The sequence below is a fragment of the Solea solea genome, chromosome 14 (assembly GCF_958295425.1).
Source record: "Solea solea chromosome 14, fSolSol10.1, whole genome shotgun sequence".
NCBI classification, from domain to species: domain Eukaryota; kingdom Metazoa; phylum Chordata; class Actinopteri; order Pleuronectiformes; family Soleidae; genus Solea; species Solea solea.
In genome coordinates, this window is record NC_081147.1 from 19,465,066 (window position 1) to 19,491,326 (window position 26,261).

At 39.8% G+C, this 26,261-nt stretch overlaps 2 protein-coding genes across 3 annotated transcripts; one reads left to right on the forward strand and one right to left on the reverse strand.

Moving 5' to 3' along the window:
- Positions 1-799: 799 nt before the first annotated feature.
- On the reverse strand, positions 800-10,691 carry arr3b (arrestin 3b, retinal (X-arrestin)). 2 transcript variants are annotated; one of them, XM_058649638.1, is made up of 18 exons: positions 10,566-10,691; positions 9,975-10,157; positions 6,181-6,328; positions 5,712-5,745; positions 4,376-4,406; positions 4,155-4,215; positions 4,014-4,058; positions 3,726-3,919; positions 3,535-3,594; positions 3,336-3,412; positions 3,098-3,233; positions 2,918-3,002; positions 2,710-2,782; positions 2,402-2,539; positions 2,198-2,275; positions 2,081-2,104; positions 1,920-1,969; positions 800-1,362 (listed from the first exon to the last, which is right to left on the reverse strand). In XM_058649638.1, the coding sequence occupies exons 4-18, from the start codon at positions 5,717-5,719 to the stop codon at positions 1,298-1,300; spliced, it is 1,125 nt and encodes a 374-aa protein (XP_058505621.1). In that variant the 5' UTR covers positions 5,720-5,745; positions 6,181-6,328; positions 9,975-10,157; positions 10,566-10,691; the 3' UTR covers positions 800-1,297. The 2 variants fall into 2 exon arrangements, with proteins under 2 accessions (XP_058505621.1, XP_058505622.1); XM_058649639.1 differs by lacking the exon at positions 2,081-2,104.
- Positions 10,692-10,760: 69 nt separating this feature from the next.
- Positions 10,761-25,979, forward strand: inppl1b (inositol polyphosphate phosphatase-like 1b). The gene is made up of 27 exons (XM_058649636.1): positions 10,761-11,822; positions 12,941-13,004; positions 14,683-14,821; positions 14,953-15,073; positions 15,392-15,532; positions 15,686-15,773; positions 15,863-15,940; positions 16,178-16,315; positions 16,412-16,526; positions 16,622-16,722; positions 16,809-16,911; positions 17,006-17,202; positions 17,722-17,839; positions 17,999-18,095; positions 18,188-18,326; positions 18,446-18,545; positions 18,656-18,744; positions 19,873-19,954; positions 20,272-20,355; positions 20,439-20,552; positions 20,640-20,728; positions 20,835-20,922; positions 21,544-21,696; positions 22,139-22,220; positions 22,765-23,560; positions 23,648-23,763; positions 24,952-25,979. Exons 1-27 carry the CDS (start codon positions 11,686-11,688, stop codon positions 25,043-25,045), a joined length of 3,663 nt encoding a protein of 1,220 aa, XP_058505619.1. The 5' UTR covers positions 10,761-11,685; the 3' UTR covers positions 25,046-25,979.
- The last annotated feature ends 282 nt before the right edge of the window (positions 25,980-26,261 follow it).

The window sequence follows — 26,261 nt, forward strand, 5'->3', positions numbered from 1 at the left end:
TACTTGCTGCCTTAATTATTTTTTAGAAAATTGCACATACAGTAATACTAAAACGCGAATAGGAGGTATGCTATTATTCAAAAAGGCTACAGTAAAATAACCTGGAAATGACCACAAATGTAGTTGAGACCACGTAGAACAATAATCAGGTGGAGTTAATGGAAAACAATTGGATATTGGTTTTTAATTATTCTTTGAATATCGCCTTTAGTGTAGTACCAAAGCACTAAAGAAATGCCTATTTTAGCATGTTATTATTCAAAAATGCTACTGTAAAATAAGTTGAAAAAGTAGCTGAGACCGTGTGGAACATGAATCAGGTGGAGTTCTTAGAAAACTATTTGTTTTTTGAAAATGACTTTACAGTTATATCAAAAAGGCAATGTATTCCTACGTTGACATGTTATTACTCAAAAATGCAACTGTATAATAACTATAAAAAGAAAACAATTGGATTATTGTTGTTATTAACCTACAAAAACGATATCCAATTTGACGACCAAACTTTTGTTTTTATTTTTTAATTTCGACACCATTATTATTAAGCAAAACAAACACCACTGAATCATACTTCTAATAATATCATAGTTACTGAAAGAGGGGAAAAAATAAATAAATATACAAATCATGGAAATCGACATGTAACAGGACAGGGTTTGCACAGCAGCTATTTTGACAGGTCACAGGTGTAAATCATCCAATCAGTGATGGCTGAGTCCCATTAAGCTTCATCAGTGTCAGGGGTGCATGCTAGGTCACTTTTACACTGACTAATCAATAATGTTATCAGTAACAGGTGTGCTTTTTGTACCTCATTTATTAAGATATATGCGTAAGTAACATTGTTTACAGTTGAAGTTATGACTGGGAACATAATGTTGCAATACAGCTCAAAAACTTCGCCCCTTATCCAAGTGTGCTTTCTTTCTCTAAAGAAGCAATGCTTCTGTTTTAATAATGCCAAAGTAAAACAAAAGAGACATATGGTGAAACAATGTGTTATTCCCTTTCCCTTTTCTACAGAGTGACGCAGTATGGATTTTCATTTCACATTCAGTCAAACATATTTCATGGCTCTGCTCACACAGTAATAAGGATTAAGAACAATAAATCTCAGTGTTCATGACACATTGAGGAAAAAAATGTCTAATATCTTTTTTTTCTGCGGCAACCAAAATGCATTGCACATGTTTATTTCCATGCTATGTTGGCTTTGAGGGAAATTATACACAAAATTCTCTATCTGTGGAACAGCTCTCCTAATGTGGTGCTGACGGCCTTTGTGTTCTGTTTTCTGTCAGATGAGCGATCCTCCTTTGCTGGTCATCTCATCCCTCCGTGAACTCCGTCTTGACGTCGGCCCTGTTGACACGAGTTAACATGGCACCAAGGTAACTCATCTCGTTGTGAAACTTGTATGTGTATTTTTATGAGATAAAGTGGATTATCTACCTAATGTGTGTATAATGATTGACATGCTGCTTTCAGTAATTGGAGATTTGAAACAAACGTTCAAAAAACAACTAATCTAATAGTCAGTTGCTTGCATTGTCGATATGTGTCGTCAAACCCTCACAGTGATAAAATCATGTATTTATTCTTATGCTGCAGCCAACGAAATAGTGAACGCAGTCAAACTGGCACGTGACCTCACCTGAACTAAAATTCTTTAATCCAATTTGCTGTTGTTCATAAAGCACAAAAGCACACAGGACAAAACATCAGTGACCTGAGCCCAAAAACATCACAGCCACAGGTTTCAAAGAGACTGCTATACTTACACGTCTGCTCATTAGGCAATTATGATGTGCAGTAAATGGATAAAGGAGAAGGACATGACGTTACACATTAGTCAATCAGATCATTTACGCTTGAAGTTAGTGTTATTAGGAGCATTTACATTTAAATAATGCACTTACCTGCCGGTTTTGGGGACATCAGTGTCAGAGGAAGCTCCACAGTGACATCACTGAAAATATAAGTTAACTTTCATGATTAGAAAATAAATAAAGTGCTAATTTGTGTATTTATCACATAACGAGTAACACATGATCATAAACAAAGCAACTTCAATTTGTACCTTGCTGTTAGGCCTCCCAACAGACTTTTGTGTGAAAGAGAAACAAAAAATACAAACCTTAATCTACAAAATTTAACACAAAATATAATATTATTATGATTGAATATTTAAACGTACCCTCCACCGGACACTATTAGATTGACCTTGACTTTATAGGAGATAACGATTCCCTGCATATCCTTATCTCCTTGACTCCTGCAAGGAGACAGAAATAGTTTATGTTTGAGAGATTGAGGATTTGGTTTAAGACGCGGTAAGTGGATGACAAAGAGTCGAGATTTAGCACCACCACCACCGCCCGGTAAGAGGATGAAAACTTACAGAGTTGTGGAAGCGAGGTGAGTGTCTTCATCCTTTAACCGTCCGTCCACTGCAATACCCCGCTTCTCATTGTTGTTGGACAGCAAGGGTTTAAGTTGGAAGGACTTCTCAAATGTTGAGTTGGCATCGATTGTCTCCCTGTAAGGGATTGAACACAATGAATAAAAAAATACACATTTTCCTTTAAAATGAAATGTAACTGGGACATGTTTTATTCCTCACTAATACAATCGATACAGTTACATGTGAGAATTATTTTAAACCAAAGTTACTGAGCGAAATTCGGCGAAAAACAAAGAAAGACTCACCCAAACTCCTCGGTGCAGACTGCTTTGGTGTAAGTGTCGGATGAGTAGAGGGCCACATTTGTTAGCTGCTCGACTAAAAACAAAACAACAGCTCTGCGTCAGTTAAACGTGTGACTCTTGAACATATACAGTAGACTCTATGTCTATATGTCCACAAACATTTGAACACTCAAATGTAAATTAGCCGTTACTTTGATTTCTTTCTTACCGAAGATTTTGATTTTCTTTACAACCTTAGCGGTTTCATTGTTGATTTTTACATTGACAGTGATTGGGTCACCATGGTAGTAAACCTAAAAGCAATAAGGATTTTGATTAGCTTTAGTTTTGCAATCACGATATAATCTATGTATTGCCAAAACGACAGTTTTTCGATCCTTAAACGCACCTCTTTTTGGAGGGAGGCCTCCAAGTGAACTGGTTTGTCAGTCATCATAAACTGTTTGCATATCTCAGCCTTGGGCCCGGGCTTGTCGTTAGGTGGTGCAAACTGTATTTTACGAATCATCAGACGACATGTGTCCCTATAAGGCCATAAAAAAAAAATACAAGTAGATATTGTTAGGAATAGATCTTTTCACACACGACTGGGGCTGATACTATTGATTGACTGTGGACATTCATACTTCTTTTCAATGACTTCATCTGCACTGTCAGCAGCGTTGGCGAGGTATGCTTTAACCTCAAAGTCCACTCCACAGGCCTACAATTAAATAAGACCTGTATAAATAATCTGTATAACATGTGACACAATGTATATGAGTAGATGCAAAAAAAAAAGGAAAGAAAGAAAGAAAGAAAGAAAGAAAGAAACTGTTGTGGTACCTTGCCAGAATCATTTGGTCCAGGTTGCAGGGCAACTGAGCACGGGAGATTTGGTGGCATCTTATATAGGTAGAGAAAATGTACACTGATTAATAAAATGTAATATAATCACTAAGAGTAAAGGTGAGGTAATGTTCTGTTATTGATCCACGTAACGTTGTATTATGATATTTGAATGAACGCTTCCTCACTTGGAATGAAAAGGCACATCCTTGCTCTCCAGCTTTCTTCATGAGGGATTCCTGCATTGGTGATTTGGTTGCATTTCCGCCTGTAGGTGGATACACCTGAACACGTTGTATCCAGATGTCTCTCCTGAAGGACAGCCCAATGACATCCAGGTCTTCACTTCCATAGCGGAAGGCGCATGCAAGGTAGACAAATACTGCAACGGAAAAAATGGTCCAGCTTTAGTCTGTTTTGAGCAGATTGACATCTTGTGACTTTCATCACTGATCTCACAAATTAAATAAAAGTACCTTTTCTGCCATTAAGACCAGACGGGTCCACTTTTACTACCCCATCTGCACACACAAGAGAAGAATCAGCATTGTAAGTGTGAGTTCATGTAGATTATATGCACACATGTTAGAATGTAAAGCAGGCACAGAGCCACACACCAACTATTTCCACTGAATCCACATTGTCTACAAAGTCCCTCTTTCCCAAGTACAGAGCAATCTGAGAGAAAATGGAGAAAAACAGAAAAAGAGTCACTTCTCTGCCAAGGTTACAAGAGTTTGGAGGCTATTTCTGGGAGTTGGAAGAGCCACATACAAATTGCACTCCTCCCTAAGCCTAAAGGATGCCCTGTAATGATTATATTACAGAGGCCACTTACATGTCCGTTGCCGCTGGTCTTCTTAAATACCCTGAGAAGATTAAAAATTGGAAAACACAGAGAATTAGGCTATTATTTCACACTTTTTTTGACACATCTTTCTCCTATTTAACCTATTTGGTAGAACAAAGTGCCGCCCCCTTTTATTTATTTTTTTAATTGTTGGAATACACTTTTTGTTTACTATCTAAAGTGGTTTTATGACATTTTTGTATTCGTCTACAACCCATCACATATGTCTTCTTGTTCCTACTTTTTTCCAGATAAACAACCATAAAATTAATTTTTTAATACTATTAAAGAGAGAAGAATATTGTTAATATATAGTGGATTTTTAAGACACCTCCCACCCACATTCGCACTGAGGATGGATTAGTTTTTTAGGATTAAAAAGCACCTGAACAACAAGACAAAACTGCAATTTGGTCAGTCTGTACATTATAGTTAAATTAATTATATATATAATGAAATGTTAAGCTCTTGTTTTTAAATTTAATGCCGAATGGATTATTGAATAAATTAATAAAATAAGTACTTTATTGTAAAAAGTAGTTATTAATGCATTTCAAATATTATGGTGTTTATCAGAATAGTGTTTATCTTACATAAGTTCCATCACCAAAATACTTGTTGTAAACAAACAAGTAATCCTTGGTGTTTGACTCTTTCACGTGTGCCATGTAATCCTATTATAAAACACTTATTTTGTCCTGTTAACCTCTCTACAAAGACAAAATCCATGCAATCCGCCTTCGGCTGTGAGAGATTCACTGTGCTAGTTTCTTGAGAAGGAATTATGACTTGGATTCCTGCATGGACCCCAATCCTTTCTTGTTTTCATTAGAGTTAAGTGTCAAAAAACAGCTATTGTCAAAGGAGTTAAATGTAATGTAAATCTTGCTAAAAGAAAAGGCTGAAAAACTTACTATTCATTTATTTTATTGGCATTTGGATTGGAAGATGTGTATGTTATGCTTAAGAATGTCTTGAGTAAATCTGGCGTAATAGACCGTTTTCAGCAGATATTTGTCAATATGGAATTGTACAAACACAGGTTTTACCAGTTATTTTTATGTGGGTTAAGAGAGTTATTGTTCAAGTGTAAGGCTCTGTCACACTAAATAATTGTTTACAATTAAAACCATTTTTTTTTCTGAAAGAATGTTATTTTAAAACTGCATACATGTTTCTTTTTTGTGTGGATGTGTTCCAATATAGAGGTTGAAAAATAATTATGGTCATTACAGCGTTGCTAAAACAACAAATTAAATACTTTTTTGCACAGTACTATTAAACATACATTTATTGGTTCTATTTATTGTAGCAGAATACTCACTTTGACATGTTGATGAAAAAAGAAATGGTCCACTCTGCGAATGAATGAAGAGTTAAACAGAGTTTCAGACATGTGATCGTGATAAAAAGACTATTATTTGCACTGGTTATTTAGTTTTTTTACATTTTTGAAGAGGCCTTTTCCATAAAGGTTGAAAAACAAGTTCCTCAACATAGTTTACCATTCAGGCTCAGGCATAAGCACTGCTGTTTATAGGCTTAGGATGTCCCTAATGTCTTAATAACATCCTGCTTTATAAAAGGCATCTCTCTGATTTTAAAAGACTCTCAAGCACGTTGGAGCTGTCACATCAGTTAAGTGGTTAGTGCACATTTACCTGCAGTGGTAAATGTTCAGTAAATGCTGATGCTTCTTCTGTTCAATTAATGCAGTGCCATTATCCTGAGTTATTAACCTCTCCATCTATGTGTAATGTGCCATTGGTCAACGAGAGAAACGGCTCACTTACCGGGCCCACAGTTCTGTTAATGAATCTTCTCCGCTGGCCTCCTGTAATCCGTCTCTGTTGACAGCGTGGTGTAGTTTGTGCGAGTGCCAGTCGCTGCCTCCTCTTTGCTTTTATACGACCACCTCGCAAACCTTAGCGCCCCCTCCGCCTGCCCCCCCACACACACACACAGCTTATACAGCCCATCAAAGAAGGATATTTGTAAGACAATTAGATTAATTTTGTTTTGGTCCACAGGGTGTGTATAAACACGTACATGGTTTCAGAAGTGCAATAAACAGGTCAAGTTCTGGGCATTAATCTGAGTTGGTCACTTGTTCTTAGTTAGGTTTTGGTTGAATTGCAGCAACTTGAAGAATTGTGCACGCCTCATTTTATATATCCTGTCTTCCATGTTTCTCTAGCACTGAAAAAGCTTGTAATAAACATGAATAAAATCCACAGACAGATGCATATTGGCGACTCACTGTGCTTTAAAATAAAATAAAAATTACGGTAATAAAAGAATACATTCTCTGCAACTGTTAAAAAAGTTTTTAAATAAAGTATTCACAAATGTTATGAATAGTCCACATGTGAGAGTGCAAGGACTTCCTTTCAGATAGCTTATATAGAGAGTAGTAGTGGTATTAGTTGGATTTTGGTCGCCAGGACAGCAGATGGCTTCATGGCCAAGCCTTGTACAATCTGAGCTCATGGCAGGTTTACAGAAATCAAAGTGACCTTCTGACTTACTGCTGCACATTTATGCACCAAGGATTTGAGATTGGTAGCAAGTTGATTACAAAACCACCATGCGGGTCAGTTCTACTGTTATTGGCATAATTTATATCATGAAATATTATGAAATTAAATGGATTCTAATAGTGGTTTTCACATGACCTCAAAACTACATGCTTGAGAGTGACTGTGGCGTTTACACATGGATGTATCCGCATGCTGTGACCCTCAGAGGATCCAGCCTCGACAGTATATTGGCAAAAAGCTAAAGAGGTAAACCTGTGCAGTGGATCAGAGGAGGATCTTCACAACACGACCTTAGCTGGGTGTAATTGATTGATTCATGAGGAAGCCGAATGGTGGATTTTATGGATTTTCACACCTTGGCAGTCAAAGATAATTAATTAGATTTGCGGTTCTTCGCGTTGGCTTCCAGTCAGCTGTCACACGGGGGCAACGACTGAGATCTGTTTAAAGCTGCTCAGACTGGACGGCACTGCCATACCTTACTCCGCCGGATCACAGACAACACAGTCAGCACAGACAATTATACATTAAACCTGCCTTTTGTTGAATTTTTCTGCATTAGTGCTCCACTTGAAATGTGTTGCCTTTTGCTTACATGTGCTTTTTATATATAATATTACTGTAATAATATTTGCAATCTCTAAGGCATTTTGTAAGAATGATGAGATGTGGACAGTGTATACATATATATGTGTGTGTATATATATATATATATATATACACATATATACACACATATATATATATATATATATATATACATATACATATATATATATATATATATATATATATATATATACATATACATACACATATATATATATATATATATATATATATATATATATATATATATATATATATATTCCCAGTAGGACTCACACAGACATACAGTAGCCGTCTTGTCAAAACAACATTGTACAAATAATATAATAATTGTTGCGCTATGCAAGTTCCGGAAGAGAAACAGTTTTACAAGAAGTTATTACTTCTGTTTTTCTGTATCTTGTCTTGTGAATCGATGCCTTTTCATGCGCTTCACTGAGCAAAAGAAGGAAAAGAGCATCTGTAGATCATGGGAAACGATCACACTTGGTCAGTTTGTTATTAATTCGCAGTCACTCAAGAGAAAAGACCGGTTCAAGATTTGTGTTGTATGAATAGTGTGAAGTGTTTTCAATCCTATAAGGAGCTTATCAAATCACGGGGGACAATAGGTCATGAATCTGAGCTATGCATCTGTTATCATATAAGTGCGTTTCTCTGTCTTCTAATCACTGTATTTTAATTGAATTTGCATCAAGACAGATGTTTCATATCCTCACCAACATCACTGCCTGTTATGGTGCAACTTTGTTTACACTGACTGCTTACATAGTAAATGTGTACACCGCTTAATACTAGCAGGCTAAAGCCATGTCAGAACTGTGCTAAAATACAGTCACACAATCCCCTTACAGTTAATCTGGCACTATTTTAAACGATGCACTATATATGGACAGTCAACACTGTGCTTCTTATAGACGCTGATAATTCGTCCCAGTGTGTTAAAGAATCGCGGTGTTACCACGTCTTAGCGACACAGTCTTCAGTGTGTGGCTAAATTATGGCAGTGACACACATGGTCATGCTTTCTTTCTGTGTGACCTCCAACCAAGATTATTATCATCAGTGGGATCTGAATTATGGGCTGTTCTCTCTCATAGTTGTGTTCTGCAGCTCTCACGTAAACTTTAGTGGTTACCGACTACTTTGACATGCTTGAAAGTTTCACTGTTCACTTTTAAAACATCTCTTAAAACCCATTTTTACTCTTTGGCTCTCGACCCAGTATGAGACATTGGCTTTATCTTTTTTTTATTATTATTTTTATTGTATGAGTTGTTTTTCTACTTTCTACAGTATTTTATTAGGTCTTATGTTTCTATATTTGATCTATTTTATTGATATCTCTGGTGCACAACACTTTGTTTCAGCTGTTGTTGTTTTTAAAGTGCTTTATAAATTAAGTTGGATTGGATTGGATAGTTTAGAGACAGCTGTAAGGAACACAGACATTAGTATCCATTTCTTTTTCCTCACATGACTTACTACTTTGTAAATACAGCTATAAATAGCTGTGAAATACGTGTTAAGTGTTCAGTTTGTAAAGTTCTCGTTATTGTTTTTAAAGTTTCACTAATCTTTCCTCTGGTTGAGGTGGACCATACTTGTGTAATCATGTTTCTTTTTGCTGCTTTGCCTTGATTATGTCATCAAGTGCTGTTCAGTATCAGTAAAACAGCTCCTCTTACTGATATTAAGTGGAATATTTAATATTTATTTAAATTCTAAATCTGATCTGTCAATAAGTAGGTATTGTAGTTCATTGAAATGGAGTTGCTGTCTCAGTATGACTGTTTCATACTACAAATAATAAAAATAAATGCAGGATGTAGAAACCACCAGTGTCCTAATTACATTTCCTGTTTATGTGTGCCCATATAACCACACGACGTACACATACTGCTGCATGTTCAAATGTATGATAAGTGAGTAAGTAAAACCTTTCCCATTCTTGTCACCCAAAAATCCCACAGCGAGCTTTACTTCCACTTTTCAAACGCCACAATAAAGAGATGAAAACACAGAATTCATATCAAATACTATATGAAAAGCTGAAATAGACACACGTTTGGTTTGAAGTTGTCAGCATGATATAAAAACTGATTACTCAGTGTGATGCCGACAGTAAAAAAACACCATCTGCGTTTATAGTGGTCCCCCATATGTGAAGTACATCACAGGGTTTTTAGCTGACAAATGACTTGATTTACAGCTCAAAGGAACTGTGTTTTTCACTTTGCTGATCCCTCAGAGGTGACATAATCTCACTACCATGGTATACTATAACTGCATCAGCATGTGAACGATAGCATTTAGGCTAAAAACACTGCTGTACAGGCTCAACGGTACGCCACGGAATGTTTTTCCCTCATATGCTACAGGGAGAACAAAGCAAGAAAAAAACTGATCACAGAATGAACGTCGAGGAGATACATCACCAGTTGGGCATGGCTGTGTCTGTTTGTTTTTATGGGGCCTGCGGTTGGTGGTCGGCACATTTTCTTCAGAGTAGTGAGAGAGGCAGAGCAGCAAATTTAGGACCAAACAGCTCCCCACAGCCGTGCATGTTCCAGCTAATGGAGAAGGATGGAAGTGGGAGGGCTGAATGATGGGCGATGGTTCTAGGAGGGCACAAAAATAAGAAAGTTATGGATGATCATAACCATATGGAGGCTGTGTTTTGCTGAGAGGGCTGAGTGAGCAAGAGAGGGTGGGAGGTTTGGGGAGTGTGACAAAAGGAAGTACGTTAGGACAGCAGAGAGAGAGAGAGAGAGAGAGGGGCTGGGTGTGTGTGGGGGGAGTAATTATATTTACTGGAGGTTGAATTTTAAAAATGAAAAATTAAAAACGAGAGAGAAACTGAGGATTAGCAATCAACCTGTGTGTGGAGTACTGTGTTGATTTTCCTGAGAGGAAAGAGACAGGGCAGAGGCTGAGGGAGGAAGAAGAAGGGTGGAGAGAGAGAGAAAGAGAGAGAGAGAGAGGGAGAGGGGGTAGAGAGAAAGGAAGTAGTCTGCTGTTTCACACACTGGTGGTGAAGTTGAGCCCCTTGCAAGAATTCTCCTGGCTGTGTCCGCCATCTGGAATGTCGAGTCACTTCCTCTGTCTGTGTTGTGCTCTTATGGGGTTGTCCTCTGTCTCTCCGTTCCCTCCCTCTGCTCTGACAGCACTGTGAAGAACCGCTGGAGACCACGCCAGAGTGGACAGAACTCTTCTGACAAGACACACGCGCCAGCACACAAACATCTCAGCAGCAAAGTGAGACTCCTGGATTAGCCCACATCCAACCCAGGACCCATCTGAATGGAATCTGCGCCTGGACGAAGCAAAGGCAACTGCAGTCATCAGCTGAACTTTTTTGGAGGGTGTTCCTTTTCCCTTATATGGCAACAGAGCTGAGAAATCATTTGAATTAGTCTGGTTTCTGTTGCATGCCTGTCTGGTTTTAGTGCTGACTGAGTTCCATCTGGTATGTTTCTGTCTCCGCTCTGTGCATGTGTGAGTGCTGTGTGTGCGGCTCGGTTTGTTTGTTTTGCCTTCTTGGTCCTTCGTTTCCTGTTGTTTGCATGTGGGGCTTTTGTTTTGGGACACGATGAGAGCTTGTGTTTGTGGTTGAGCTAGAGGCAGTGTCATCGCCTGAGGGCGGCTGCCCCATTCAAACGCTGCACCTCTTGCTGTTTTGCCCTCTACCTCCTCTCTCCCTCCTGCACACTGCTGTGATGATCCGTGACTGTTGGAGCAACACGCCCACCCTTGTGCAGCAATTTGCAACCAAGAACTGAGGCAGGGGCCCGTATAGCAGGGTCTGAGAGGAGGTGTTGTTACAGTGGACTGATCTCACCATCATCAGCCGGATGCTTCTTTCTTCCTACAATCCAACAGGATGTTTGACAGAAAAGGAACCAATAGGAACACGGGAAAGGCCAGCTGACGGAGACAAGGTGTTGGGTCGTTTGACACTTTGAAAGTGACCATGGAAAACATAAACACTTAAATGACCACTCAGCACAATCTGGCACTGACAACCTAAGTGAGCGTCTGCCAGTGTCAATGCCATCAGAGAAACTCCGGCGTTAAGAGTTGTGTTATGTCACGTTCATCATCTCACGTGGATGACTTTTATGAACCCGTCTTTCAACGTTGATTGCCATGGCAACGGCGGTGTGGTATCATCGTGACATCAGCCGCGTCCACGCGGAGGACTTGCTGGCACGAGCAGGGAGGGATGGCAGCTACCTAGTGAGAGACAGTGAATCTGTGCCAGGTGCCTATGCTTTGTGCCTACTGTGAGTATACACACACACTCACACACTGTTATTAACATAATACCAGGCACTTTAACCTAATATGAAATATTGATTAGTACTTAGGTCTTAAATATTTTTGTACATTTTTAGTGGCAGTAGTTCAAGAGGACGTGAGTCTTCCCCACTGACCAGAAATCACTTTATTTGTCTAAATCTGTGACCTCCACCTCCTTGAAAATATTGACTGAATGATTAACTCACTGTGACTGTTTGAGCAGAAACAGAAGGCAGCTCCACTTTATAGAAAACCATAGTTAATTATTTAAACTTGTGAAACTTAAGATTTTGGCAGAAAGGATTGGAAACTATTCATGAAGTCAACATTTCTGCAGAATGTCCCCATCTGTAAATTGATTCAGCAGCTTCGCTCGCCCTGTCATATCCATCACTTTCACCATCCTCTGCCAGCAGACGGCAGAGGAACTGCAATGGCTATGCTGCCTACATGCCGGGCCACTCACACACATACACACTCCAGACCAGTCAGACGGTCCCGTCTGAAGTGAACAGTCCATCTCAGCGAGTCAAACCCTGGCTCGGGACGCCCTGTTTCCCCTCTTACCCCACTTTCTACCCTGGGGCCCCTAAAAGAGGGCGGGAGCTCCTGTGACCGCACTACGCTGACTGCTCATCAGCCCCGGCCAGATACATTCCTGAAAGCTGAGCCCGGCCACTCGCAGTGCTCCCTCTTTCTCTCCGTTCTTTTCTCAATATCTAATTTCCTTTTTTTTTAGTGTCTTAAATGTGTCCTCGCTTTAGATTTCTATTCAGCTGTTATGATATCACAGTTGTCTTTTGTTTATGGAACATAGTAATGTACTGATGCCTGATAACAACTCCCTCTGATGTGACTGATGGAGATGATCCAAATGGCTTTCATGTTGTATAAGTGAAACAAGCCACATCATTAGCGATCTGTAAAAAAAAAGAACCCCCCAAAAAACTGGCACCTTGTAAAGAAAGTACTTTTAACAACAGTTAGGCATCTGGTTCTTAGATAGAATATCATCAATAGATATTTCACTTGAAATTTTGCTTTTAAAGCATGTTGTGATCATTTTTAAATGCCATTAATAACAGATTTCTTCCCTTCAAAGGTTTCAATGTCATGTCCACACCTATCGTATTCTCCCTGATGCAGACGGCCTCCTTGCGGTGCAGGTGAGTGTTCATGGTCACATGATTCTGAATTCTCTCCCCGACAAGGGAAAAAGAAAGACAATAGACTTTTTGAAACCTTGACACAATCTGCACTCGGAGAGAAAGAGTTGCTCACATGGAGTTTGGGGATCAAACAATGGTTTGTTATCGCCGTTGTAAGGAGAACAGGAACATATTTGTGTTTCTTTTCTGTACGGCTCTGTTACGACTGCAGTAGCCTTGTTGTTTGAATGGCATCTCTGCCATGTGGCTGCATGCTTGCAGCATGAGCTCAGCAGCACAGAGGAGAAATTGTTTTTATTTCTCAGAGATTCCTACTCAACCCACACACTAGGTCATTGAGCAACGGGTGTGCTTATTTGTTATGTTGTATGCATGGGGGTGTTTGTATTACCAATAATGAGTCTGTTGGATGTGGCAGAGTTAAAGCCAGTGATGCTATGAGTCTGTTTTTGATTCTCAGAGAGAGAGAGAGGGGGGGGCATTTAGTCAGGAAACAACCTAATTATTAGACTATTGAAACATGCAACCACAAAAGCACACACATGCACTCCATGGATGAGAGAAAAGAACATTTCCTGGTTGTGTATCATCTATTGCTTTTTGAACTGCCTGCATATTAAAGCCCAATAATGACAAAAAAAAACAAAAAACGATTGTCTGGCAGTTGTTTTCAAGCCTTTGACTTGGAAAAATCTTCCGCGTTCAAATGAAAACCTTAAACTCTGTTGCTATTTCTGTTTTTTCCACTGCCATCAGTATAAACCTCCAGTACGTATTTTCCCTCACTGGATTTGCTCCACTAACTCACAAGTCGCATGCTTGCCTTCTTGTTTTTCCAAGGCGGCCACGGAGATATTTTGGGGCCCGTTTTTGTGTCTGTACTGTCTTTAATTCCTTTTCATTTCTTTTGTAATTTCACTTCAGTTATCCCTGCATTTTAATCATAACGTTTGACAGCAGATCAGGAGCTTGGGTCTTGTGTCAATGTAAAATAAAAAAAAGTGACTCTACATGTTTGGATTGATATGTACAACAGTACTAGTTTGGGTTTGTTCACGTTCAGGTGGTGCTGTTCATCGCTTGCACCGCACCTGTGCATGTGCTTGTTTGACCTTCATCTTCGCTTGTTCTGTTTTTATTGCCATTGAGGTACAGCAGTGCAGGTTTTCGTAGGAAGTTGAAGTGTGGTCTTGCTGAATGTTTGCATGGCAATACTCCACGCTGTGTTTTTATGGGGTGCTTTTTTTCTGTTTACCTTGCCTGACTGGGAAAGTTGAACCACATTAAAACAACTGTGTCTCCTGTTCGGTGCAGGGCACTAGTTTTAAATCCACCTGGGACCTCTTTTATCACAGCTAATCATCTGTTTGTTACTTTTTCCTGTCATGCAAATCAATGCTTCTGCTTTGTAATACCAAGAAGTAAGACAGTTGTTATTTTACTTGCATACAACATTTGCATAAATGCATAAAGACTGCATTACCACAAACTGTTCAATAGTGGCTTACTTTTTCTGCGTTACATTACAAAAAACTTTTTCTTATTTGTCAAATAAACTGAGAGAATATGTTCCTTTCTTAATCATTTCTGTTTGTCAATACAGCATTGGCTGACAGTTAGCACACATACTGTACGTAAACTGTAAAACATGTGTCATGTGGTTTTTTTCCCCTAGACAACACAGGGGGTGCAGGTGAACTGTTTCCGGACCCTGGAGGACCTGGTGTTGGGGTACCAGCATCCCCACAAAGGCCTCGTCACTCCTTTACTCTACCCAGTTCCCCGTGATACTGACACAGGCGATGAGAGCTCAGGTGGGCCCTCTAGTTGTGATCACAGAAAAATAACCCCAACGTCTTAACACATGTACATGCATTGTGAATAATCAACAAAATATTCATTATTGACCACTGGTGTCTGATTTATGTTTTATGTATATACATAGATGACGAGAAGCCACCCATAGTTCCACCTTCTGTCAACACAGCACTTTCATCTGCACCACCAACTAAACCAGGCCCTCCCGTCCCATTCCTTGATAAATTACAGGAGTTGAACACATCCAGGTACGGCCCTCCAACCTCAATTTAAAATAGTTATCAACTGCTTGAGTTGTATTTCAAAGATGTTCCTCGTCATCTTCACATCTGCTTGTTTTGAGTGACATCAGATAAGACCAAAGATAAATATATTGATAAAAGAGAACCAGAGATAAGAACTTGTGAGATGTTGTTTCCTCTTACAGTAATACAGAATCGGCTCTGAACCAAGCTGTTGTTCTTGTTTTTTTGTGTTTCATGTTTTAAAACAGGATCCAGAGAGCAGAAATGACACAGTTTATGAAATCTTGCAATGTGAATCTGCCCGTTTTATACCTCTTACAGTGCTGCGAGTGATGTGATGGGTCTGCTCAATGACTACCTCTTCAATGAGCTGCCTCTTGACATTGAGAATGTGCATAAAGGGGCAACAACTCTTTGCCACCTCAAGCGAACGCTGGGCACTGCATGCCAGGGTCTGAACAGGTCAGCATCATTCTGCTCTTAATGACGATAAATAAAAAGACGCTAGTTTTACAGAATGAATCGTCTAGGGAACGTCATTTTAAACTTAGCACCAGGTTTATCATTTCTAAAATCTAAAATTTAACAAAGGTTGTGCATATTTCTGCTCTACAGTGAGATTGACCTGACTCTCTCAAGTCTGGAAACCTTGGCCAAGGTCTTTGACCATCCAAGCTGCTCTTTAACACAAAACAAGACCCAGGTACACAGAATTGCATCAAAATATTATCATTTAAAAAATATATGGTTAAGATCTGAATAAACATTTTGTCTTTGTCTCTTTGGAACAAGGGTCCAGAGATGGAAATTGACTCCTTGTTGTGTAAGATGTCAGCTCTGGTCAGCCTCCTTTCTTCTCTGGAGAAAAAGGTATGTTTTTGTGGAGTAAAACTTGGGATTCATTATTTTTCTTTTAACCTGAAAGTGCTTTTTTTTCCTTTTTTTTTTTTATAAATCTCTCCAATATTTATACATCCACAGTTTTTCCTGAACATTTGTGACAGTCAGTTAGCTGGCATTAGTGTTACCGTTTGAACAGGATGGATAGAAAATAGCCAAGTGGGTTAATATTCTAACATTTGAAGGGATTTTTTTTTGTCTGTAAAGGTGTTAAAAGCCCTACAAGACGCAGTGACCAATCACAACCTGGCAGTGCAGCCCAATCCACCCCCACCTGAGCCAACACCCACCATCATAACACCTGTAAAGAACCACGCCAGACAGACGCCAGTCCACTCGTATCAGGTGAATCAGAGTAGAAAAATTCATTCAGTCATTTTTTTTCTTGCAATAACTCTGGAAGAACTATTCCACGTGAATGTTTTTTCTTCGTGTTGCCAGGTGAAGATGGTGAGGTACGGCAGACAAACTGTTTCTGTTGATGTGGACACAGGGATGCTGCTTTTTGACAGAAAGGCTGGTTCATTTGGGATAGAGAAGGTTTCACATGACAGACGTGAGTAAATATCCACCTCTTATGTCCCTTAACGTTTACCCTTTTTGCAAATGCACTGTATAATTGTCTGTTGGCATGTCTTCCTGTATGACCAGTCCTTCAGATTGTCAAGTTTCAGAGCTGTCCAGCCAAGGTACGCATGGTGGTTGACAGCCATCACAACACACCACGCGAGATGACGTTTGAGAGTGCACGGGTAAATCAAATTAATAGGTTTGAATATTCACTGCCACCCACTGTTTCCTGTCCCATAACTCACTGACTGACTGTCATCTCTTCCAGAAATGTGACTCTTTCTGTCAACTCCTCCAGATGATGAAAAGCAGGCACTCTCAGCTCAGTGAACCTGACATGCTCTCTGTGTTTGTTGGCACCTGGAATATGGGTAACCATACACAGGATGGCAGTCACTTTTTACAGATGATTTGCTCATGTGCTGAAGCAGAAGCAGGATTCATTTTCTTGTTTCATGTAAACAGGTGGCTCCCCACCTCCTCGTAACCTGCAGACATGGGTGACCTGCTGTGGTTTGGGAAACACCCCCGACGAGTCGACCGCCTTTCTCCCTCATGACATCTACGCCTTGGGGACTCAGGAAAACCCTCAGGGCGAGAGGGAATGGACAGAACATATCAAAGCAACCCTGCGCGGCTATACTCACATTGACTTCAAACAGGTTAGTCTTCTCTTCCATTAGTCTACAGTGAACAGAATATTGTCTAATATTTGTGTTAAAATAACTATAATTTTTAACACACAACAAAGAAGTAAGAACAGTTTTATACCTCTGTTCTGACCAATGTAAAAATAATTATTCATAATAGAATCGCAGGTTTATTTCTTTCTGATTGCACATCATTATTATTTGTATTATATAAGATATGTCAGCAGACAATTGTATGAAGCATAAAACATAGCGTTTTCAGTGGACTTATTTAATTTTTTGTATTTTAACATCTTGTGAATTAATCGTTTCAAATGCACCCACCTTCATGTAAAAACTTTGATATAATTATAAAGAAGTTTCAATGCGAGGGTTCCTCAGCACCTAATGTAAAAGGAGAGGATTGTGAGTGTAAGAGAATCAACCAGGAAAGTCGTTTTTAATTGCATTGTAGGGGGGGTTGAATGCATAGAAATGGGTCCATTCACTCTATTATTGTCGTCGATTGTAATACAAGGCAATGTCCTGCAGGTGGCAGTGCAGTCCCTCTGGAATATGAGGCTGGCCGTGTTCGTAAGGCCGGAGCATGAGTCTCGCATCAGTCATGTGAACACAGCCAGTGTGAAAACTGGCCTGGGGAACACATTAGGTAGGCTACTCAGTGAAAACACATCATCACACAATGACATAGAAATACAAGAATAGCACAGTTTAACACTAGAAATATCAGTGTATAATTAATAATAATAAAATACTGTACGTTTATGTTATATTATCATGGAGGTTTGAGGTATTTGTGCCGTTCTAGGAAATAAGGGAGCTATTGGCATCTCATTCCTCTTCAATGGGACATCTTTTGGCTTTGTTAACTGTCACCTGACGTCTGGAAGTGAGAAAGTCCTGAGGTAGATTATGCATTTGTCTGTACACATACAGTCTGTCCCTCTATGTCATCTCTGTGCTACATCAAAATATATTTCCATCTTGTAATGTTCAGGAGGAACCAGAACGTTGTGGACATCCTCCGACTGCTTTCTTTAGGAGACAAACAGCTCAGTGCCTTTGACATCAGTCTGCGCTTCACTCACCTCTTCTGGTGCGGAGACCTCAACTATAGACTGGATCTGGATGTACAGGTCAGATAAGCTATTATCATTTGTTCATCATCATCTCTGCTCTGATGTTTGGGCTTGATAATACACGTGGTATAGAAGTTTTTGAGAAATGATACAAGCGTTTCTGTCCTTGACTACAGGACATCCTGAAACATGTGTCCAAGAGAGAGTTCGAGCAGCTCATGTGTGCAGACCAGCTGACTCGAGAGAGACTCAAGAGGAAGGCCTTTCTCAATTTCAGTGAGTTTCAGTCTGTGTATTGACCCTTATTCTACATAACATGCTTATTCTACAATACATTTTGACTCAACTTCACCTCTGTTTACCTCACTTTGTTCATCATGGTGAAGAGGAAGAAAAGATCACCTTTCCACCCACGTATCGGTATGAGCGCGGCGCCAGAGACTGCTACCTATGGCAAAAGTACAAGACTTCCGGCGTGAGTCATTTCTTGTCACACAAATGCGCTTTAGAAAAACAGGATGATCTTTAAAAGTTTTCTTTCAGATGCAGGGCACAGGATGCGGGGCCACACAACTCAGAACAGCTGCCAAAAACTTTAGCACACAGTAAAAGCAACATTTTGATGTCATCTAAGACCCCATTCAGATGACCTGGTATTAAAATTCAGGTCTGAAAGAGGCCAACTATATTATACTAACGGCAAGGAAGGACAGTGTCTTTCTAATGATTTTTTCTATTGCTGAAATACTGTTATTCATGAAATAGTGAATGTATCTGAATAAGTGCAGCCTCACAAGGCCGCTGGCATGACGGTAGGTTCTGTATATATCAGGTTTTTGACAAAGATGCACTGATCCTAATGTTTCTTCTATGAATCCGCAACATGTTGCTGTGCTAATGTCCTTCACGTATCCTTCTTTATATTATTTCTTATATAATTTCCCCAAATTACATTTTTTTCTGTTTTGTGCTGCAGCTTTCAGCTTGTAGGTTTTTATTTTAGCGTTAGTCTACAACAGGGGTGGCAAACTCATTTTAGTTCAGGGGCCACATACGGCGCACAAATTTGATCTCAAGTGGGCCAGACCAGTAAAAATAATAACCTATAAACAACAACAACTCCAATTTCAACAATACTATGCCTAGGTTTACCATTTACACATGTGCATTACAACTTGCAAATCACATTGGATCTAGGACTGAAAAATATAGTATAGTAATTTTCACAAATTCATCCTGTGGGCTGGATTCGACCCTCTGGTGGGCCAGAGGGTCACCCCTGGTCTAAAATAAGTGCTACAATAAAATAAATGCTACAGAAGAATTCTAATTATACAGTGGACTCATTTTTAAAGATATTTATAACCTTGTCCTATTTCAGTTGCCTGTAGGGATAGGTGACTTTAACAGCAGCTGCCATGACTGCTGAAAATAGAAGGCTACTAATTAAGCCTGTCTAAAAGTGGAATGTCTGGCATGACAAGAATATGAAGGTGTCTTTAATTATATACACAGTATATATATGTCTGGCATGTTCATTTGTAAACATGAAACATCATTAAAATGCCATGCTGTTTGTTTATGCCTGAATCTGTTTCTGTAGGTGCGAGTCAATGTTCCATCGTGGTGTGACAGGATCCTGTGGAAGTCGTATCCAGAGGTGCACATAATATGCACTGCATATGGTAAGACATGGTCAAAGCATGTATCAAAGTTAATGGTGAAATAACTTTTTTTTGTCTTCCTTACCTCTGTAAAATGAGAACAAGCGAATAACGGTCAACATCTACATCCTGGTGTGTGGTTCATCAACATTTCCTCTCACTCTGCCTCTGGTTTTCACGAACCCTCGGCAAACGTTGGACAGTGTCACACTGTGTGAAATATGAGCTCATTTGTCTTACAACGTTGCATCATTTGAGCCAAAGTGACTGTCAGCTCTACACTGTAATACGGTTGTTATTGTAATTATAAATATGGCACTGTGGTTTGTCTGTTACAGGCTGCACCGATGACATCTTCACAAGCGATCATTCACCTGTTTTTGCCACGTTCCAAGTAGGAGTGACGTCACAGTCCAAAACAGGTGCTGTCATTGTCAACAGAAGGAACGATGGCCGAATGCCGTCATGGAGTGAACAGTGAGGTTATGTTATTTGTCTTGCACAGATTCAAATCCAAGCATGGAGAGGGCCTGGATAGAACTCGAAGGCATCGAGGCTATTGTGAAGACTGCAAGCAAAGCAAAGTTCTTCATTGAATTTCATTCTTCTTGCCTTGAAGGTAGGACATCACATCCAGATCCAAACATTTTCTCATAAAACACTATGTCATGCAGTGGAAGATATTCATCCACGTCTTTCTTTGCAGAGACAAGACGCTCAAGTGAGAACGACTCGCAGAGCTGCGACATTCCTGGTTTTCTCAAACTGGGCTGGTCCTTCAAACAACTGCCTAAGGTGAGAGGTTTGAGGCCTGTTTGAAAACGTGTGATAATGTGGTTTGTTTTTTCCCAGTCAAAAAAAACATCACCTGTGGTTATTATTTTCTGTGTGTCTGTCACAGCTTCTTCCCGTCATGTCTGACATGGAGCACCTTCAGGATCAGCACCTGCTCTTGTCTGTCAAGTCATGTGATGGGTTTGAGTCCTATGGTTAGTCATTGTGTTCATTTAAATCCTTCACTGATTGGTTGGCTGTTTTGCTAATGACTGCCCTTAAAGAGACAGTTTTTAAAAAAAATATGAAATGCTGTCTTTTATTTTAATTATAAATTTTGGCCCTAAAATGGATAAAGTGTTGTGGGATGGCACTGACCAAACACTTGAGATCAGTGAGAGCTGATCTGAATATAGAGCTATTTAGCATGTATTTAAAAACAGAAGTGTATCATTATCTACTAGATATCTAGATCTAGATTTTCATAATTTTTTGATGTAGGTTTCAGATTTCAACCTGAGCTTCATGTTGGAAAGGTTTAGGACCAATAGTTCTATTTTCTACAAATATTGCTGTTTTCTACAAAGATACACATATTTTTTTAAAGGAATACAAATGTTCATTGTAAAGTGTATGTAACTGTATTTTACTGTATCATATTCTTCAAATCATATACAATTTATCTCTATCTACTGTCAGTATTTCTAGAACTTAAGTCGAAACGAAGAAAAATGCCGAAACCGCCTGGATCGATTGCGGTCTGCATTTTTTGTGTTTCAAGGTGACGTCTCCCGTTGATCCAGTCAATAATCCCTTTAAAATGACTTTTTATTTAGGTGAATGCTGTGTAGCTCTTCGCTCGCTCACTCGTGCATCAGAACAGTTTGAGACATTTCTGAGTCACCGGGGTGAAGAGCTGGGCTCCATAAGAGGAAGGGTCAGGGTCCACGTGCCCAAGGACAGACGAGGAACGCGGGAGAAGATCTATGGTGGGTCAGCCGGAACTGGCTCTTTTCCTCATCGCTGCCTCGCTTGCACTATCACTTCCCACTAAACTTTCGTCTCCACTGTCCACTGCATTCTTCGACTCTCCTGTGAGTCTCACATTGCTTCCTCTATTTGGTTCCTCAATGATCCCTGGCTTGGCTTTACCCTTGCTGGTATCTATCGACCGCTTCCTCCTTTGTCTTCTGATTGACTGATCCTGACCAGATGCATCCTGAGACACTGAAACAGGACAGATGAATATTATGTCACCAGGTCAGGTGCCACAGGAACACACACACACACACACACACACACACACACAAACCTCACCATATGACTGCAAACTGGCAAAGCCTTTGTTCTTTACACACCACACAGACAGTTTCAAAAACTTGTCACTTTCGGGAAAATGTCTTGATCATCTCTGCGATTTGACTTTTTCAGAGTGGTTCTGTTTTGAGAAAGATGAAAAACACCCCGGAAGAGGATGCGTGTCTCCAGTTTCTGCACGGGTCCCAATAAATAGGTGAGGGCCCTCTTCTTCATGCTTCTGGGCATCACTGTAGAGCAGCAGATCTCAAGGGACATTACTCTTCAGCTCCAATTTACAATCAACCCACCGAAGATCACATAATTAAGAGAGTTATTTTACCTGCTATGTTTCTATATTTTAAAGCTCAAAGGTAGATTTAAAAAGACATGGGTAAATTGAAAGACTAACAATTTCAGAAGTGAGATGCCTCTAACACATCTCAAAATTCTCACTCTGCAGTCAAACATGATGAGGTATCTGATGGTGAACAATCACTGTCTATTTCTATTCGAAAGCTGTAACTATGTAGTGTCTTGTGTGGGACAAATCTTTCCATTTAAGTGTTTGTTTATATTTTTTATCATTGTTGTGTTGCCAGATACTAATCATTGAAGACATGGTCATTTTTTTCTTAATGCCAATTTTGATCTGTCAGCTACAATCCTATTGGAACACACTCAGAAGATAGTCAGTGAGGTCATATTTAAGAAGAGTTTTATGTTTTTCAGTTGGTAAAATACTTGTCCATTCATTGCAGGTCCTCGGCACTTCCTCCTAAACTAACTCCGAGCAGCTATACCAATCCTGCCTACTTTATCTTTGAAGGCGTGTCAGTGACGCGCAGGGTGGAGGAGGCACAACCGCTGCAAAGGGACCCTCAGGTTATCTGGTCTGGTAACGAGGCCTTGCAGCTCCCAAAAATCTCGGGACGCCAGAGCTTTGACAGAAGACCCTGCCGCAGATCAGACTTTACAGAGATAGAAATTCCAGCCATCCTGCCCCAGTACGCTTCAACCAGTGACCTTCAAACACCCCAAACCGACTCCTCCTATCAGCTTTTCCCTGCCAAAGACCCGTCTCCCATATCTCCGCCCTCGAGTAATGTCATCTCACAGTACCAGGAGCAGATTTCACAACCCAGAGACACATACCACAGTAAAAATATTGTCCAGGACTCCATACTGCCTGAGAAGAACAGGAGGAACTTGTACATGAATCACTCGGCAGTCATCAGAGAGAAAAACAGAAAGGATCAACATCAGCTGCTCCCAGAGAGGACCAATCCTGTCCACGCTGCCAAAGTGCCGTCAGCTTTCCCCTATGCCCCCACACACATATCACACCATCAGGCCTCCGCTCCCTGGATGGTGGATCAGCAGTTACCTGGACCTACAGGGGACAACTCCCTCACTGCTTTGCAAATTGCAAAGTCTCTGAGTGAGGTTGACTTCTTCCCCACAGAGCAGAGAGGCCCAACCATAATCAACCAAAGGCCGAGTTATAGAAATGGGCCTTCACTGCATGGAGACAGAGGCTACGGCTGGGAAAAAGAGGTGACCTACTGTTCTCAAAAAGACAACCTTTAAATAACATAACGTCTGGTTCTTTGTAACTGTGCTGTCTGATTTTTCTCTAAGCAGGTGTCTGTCCTCCAAGGTGCACCAGAGACGGTGCGGGAGCTACTCACTACTCTGGGTCTCCAGAAATACACTCTGGGACTCAGTCTCAATGGCTGGGATGATCTGGATTACTTCAGGTAAATATTTACTGCATTTAGTAATAACTGTTAACTAATGCTGAAGGCCTTTCATGGCTGCTTCAGCCAAAATAATCTAAGTTTGGACAAAGGTGAGAGAGCCTGTGTGGAGTTTGGACACGCAGAGAGCAACCATGAAATACCGACACAAACTTAGCCAATATCTCAAAACACTAGTGCAGAAACAGTTCATTAATCAGTGTATCAGTTCTTAAACTTCACTTAAACTGTCAGAAAATCTGCCTCTGCAAATCCAAGAACAATGCCAAATATTAGATCAGTTCAAAAGACCTAAAATTCCAGAAAATGTGGATTTTAACTCCAACATTTACCAAGGAAATTTTTGAAATCTCTATTTTAGCAGAGAGGGTTTGTGTATTTAGTGACAGTGCTGACGAGGGCTGGAAGAACTGAACTGAATCACAACCTGTTCTGTTTCAGTTCAGTGATTCAGTGAGTCAGACGGCGTCTGTGCTCCGGTCATGCAGGAAGAACTGAACGATTCTAAAGACTCAGTACCCTGAAAATAACTTTTGTTCCAACAAAACACACCTCTCTTAACTTTTCATTCAATTGAATCCATGATTTCAATTATAAATAGCAAGAAAAACTTAGAGTAAAAGGTCTGAAGTACAAAAGTTGAGATGTAGCAGCCACAGAAACAGACACTCAAATTTTCCAGTGATCTCATTACAATGACCACAACAGTGGTTGAGGCTGAGAAATGAACTTAGCACCTGAACGTGGACTCTGCTATTTTCATCGTTACATGCAACACGAAAACTGACACCACTAAGGCCTGAAGTGTTATTTTTAGCTTCTGCTTCATTCTTTGTTTCATGGACATAGTTGAACCACATGAGGAAGAAAACAGCATTAAAACTACGGGTCACTGGTTAGAGAGATACTTGTTTTAAGAGATAATGTTGGTGCAAAAATCATGTTAAGTTAGATTGAATTAGTGGTGTGCATGTGACAGTCATGCTCATGTGATAGTTAAGGCTGCGGAAGCCTGAATCGGACAAATTCAAGTGAGCAGAGTGTTTCTGTGTTGAGCTGCAGAGGGATAGAAACACAAAGAGGCAATTGCATAGTGAAATATTGTAACCTTTTAACACCTACAAAATAGAAATGACAGCTAATAACTGTCAACTGAATTTGTTTAGTTACCATGTCTCCACTCCACAGTGGCATCACTGAGGAGGATCTACATGCTGCAGGAGTGACAAACCCATCGCATCGACGCAGGATCCTTAAGAACCTGCCCAGGAACTGGACCTGACGATCACAAATACCAAACAGAGATGGCACACGCCTCGTAGTCTGTTCAATTTGGAACGGAGAAAGTGCTGGAACTGAGATCTGAAGAGAGGACAAATTGGTTGATCTGATATCAATCACAACAGCTGGACTTGATCTCAGCCCTGCCATCTTCATATGGCGTGAATGAATGAAAGAACACTTCATTCCATGTACATTTGTCTTATTACATCATTATTATTATTATTATTACAGATTTGATGAGTCAAACATGAAAAATCCAGATTCCCTTTTTAGGCCAATGTGAAAATGTGTTCTAGTTTCATTTTTGAAAAGCTGATAAAAACACTCATAGTTTACAAATATGCCATCATTTTTTTCATTTTTTGACTTCCATTTTTGTAAAGGAAATCATTTGAGATGAAGGTACTCTATTCATTGCATAGTCTGCTTTATTCATCGTTTGACTTGACAGACAGCCAGACAGAGGTTTGTGATATGGATTGAATTCCTTAATTTGTATGTATCTCTTTTTACTGACTCCTGCACAAACGTTTATTATGGCAGCAAAGTCTGAAATTGATTTTGTTTTAAATGATGTCTAAACGACTATAAAAAAAATGTAACACTTCAATTTCCAGTGTTCACACAAGGCTGGTGTTTACCGTTCACTTTCATCCCCTTTACTGTGTGCTTTCCATTATTCTGCTATTATTGAGCCCCGGACCTGAGCTTGTAAAAGCCCTCTATTAAACCTATGGAGCATAAAATCCATAGTTGTACTTATCTACTTGAACATTGTCTGTAAATATGGCAAAGATGGACCTGCCGTAGCTCATATTGTTTACTGTCTCCGACTGTTACTATCATGTCACTTAATCACTATCTTATGCCCACTCTGCATGTTTTATGCAACCTTTATAAAGTAAAGTGCATAAAGCAACTCTTGACTGTCACCAAGCGAGCACAAGTGTCATCTTGTTTTACTCAAAACAAAGGAGTTAAGAAAAAAAAATCTTTTTTGAATTGTGCAATCTTGCAAAGTCTCTAGAGTGTGTCAAACCAGATATTCAAAAAGAAAAATCTTTGAAGCACAAGGTGTTAAAGTCCCACTGTACTTTGTAATTATATTTGCTTTGTGGATGAAGAGCACACTGTGTTACCAGCTCGGCCAAGCACCATAGGACCTAGTCTTTATTTTGACACGGTCAAACATTGCCCCTTTCAAGTATTTATTC

Coding starts and splice junctions, on each gene's coding strand:
- arr3b (XM_058649638.1), bottom strand. Junction 3,234..3,335: donor GATGAAGTCATTGAAAAGAA/GTATGAATGTCC, acceptor ATGGCCTTATAG/GGACACATGTCGTCTGATGA. Junction 2,276..2,401: donor CACCTCGCTTCCACAACTCT/GTAAGTTTTCAT, acceptor GTCTCCTTGCAG/GAGTCAAGGAGATAAGGATA.
- inppl1b (XM_058649636.1), top strand. CDS start 11,686: ATGGCAACGGCGGTGTGGTATCATCGTGACATCAGCCGCGTCCACGCG. Junction 11,823..12,940: donor GCCTATGCTTTGTGCCTACT/GTGAGTATACAC, acceptor TTCCCTTCAAAG/GTTTCAATGTCATGTCCACA. Junction 15,774..15,862: donor TAACACAAAACAAGACCCAG/GTACACAGAATT, acceptor CTTTGGAACAAG/GGTCCAGAGATGGAAATTGA.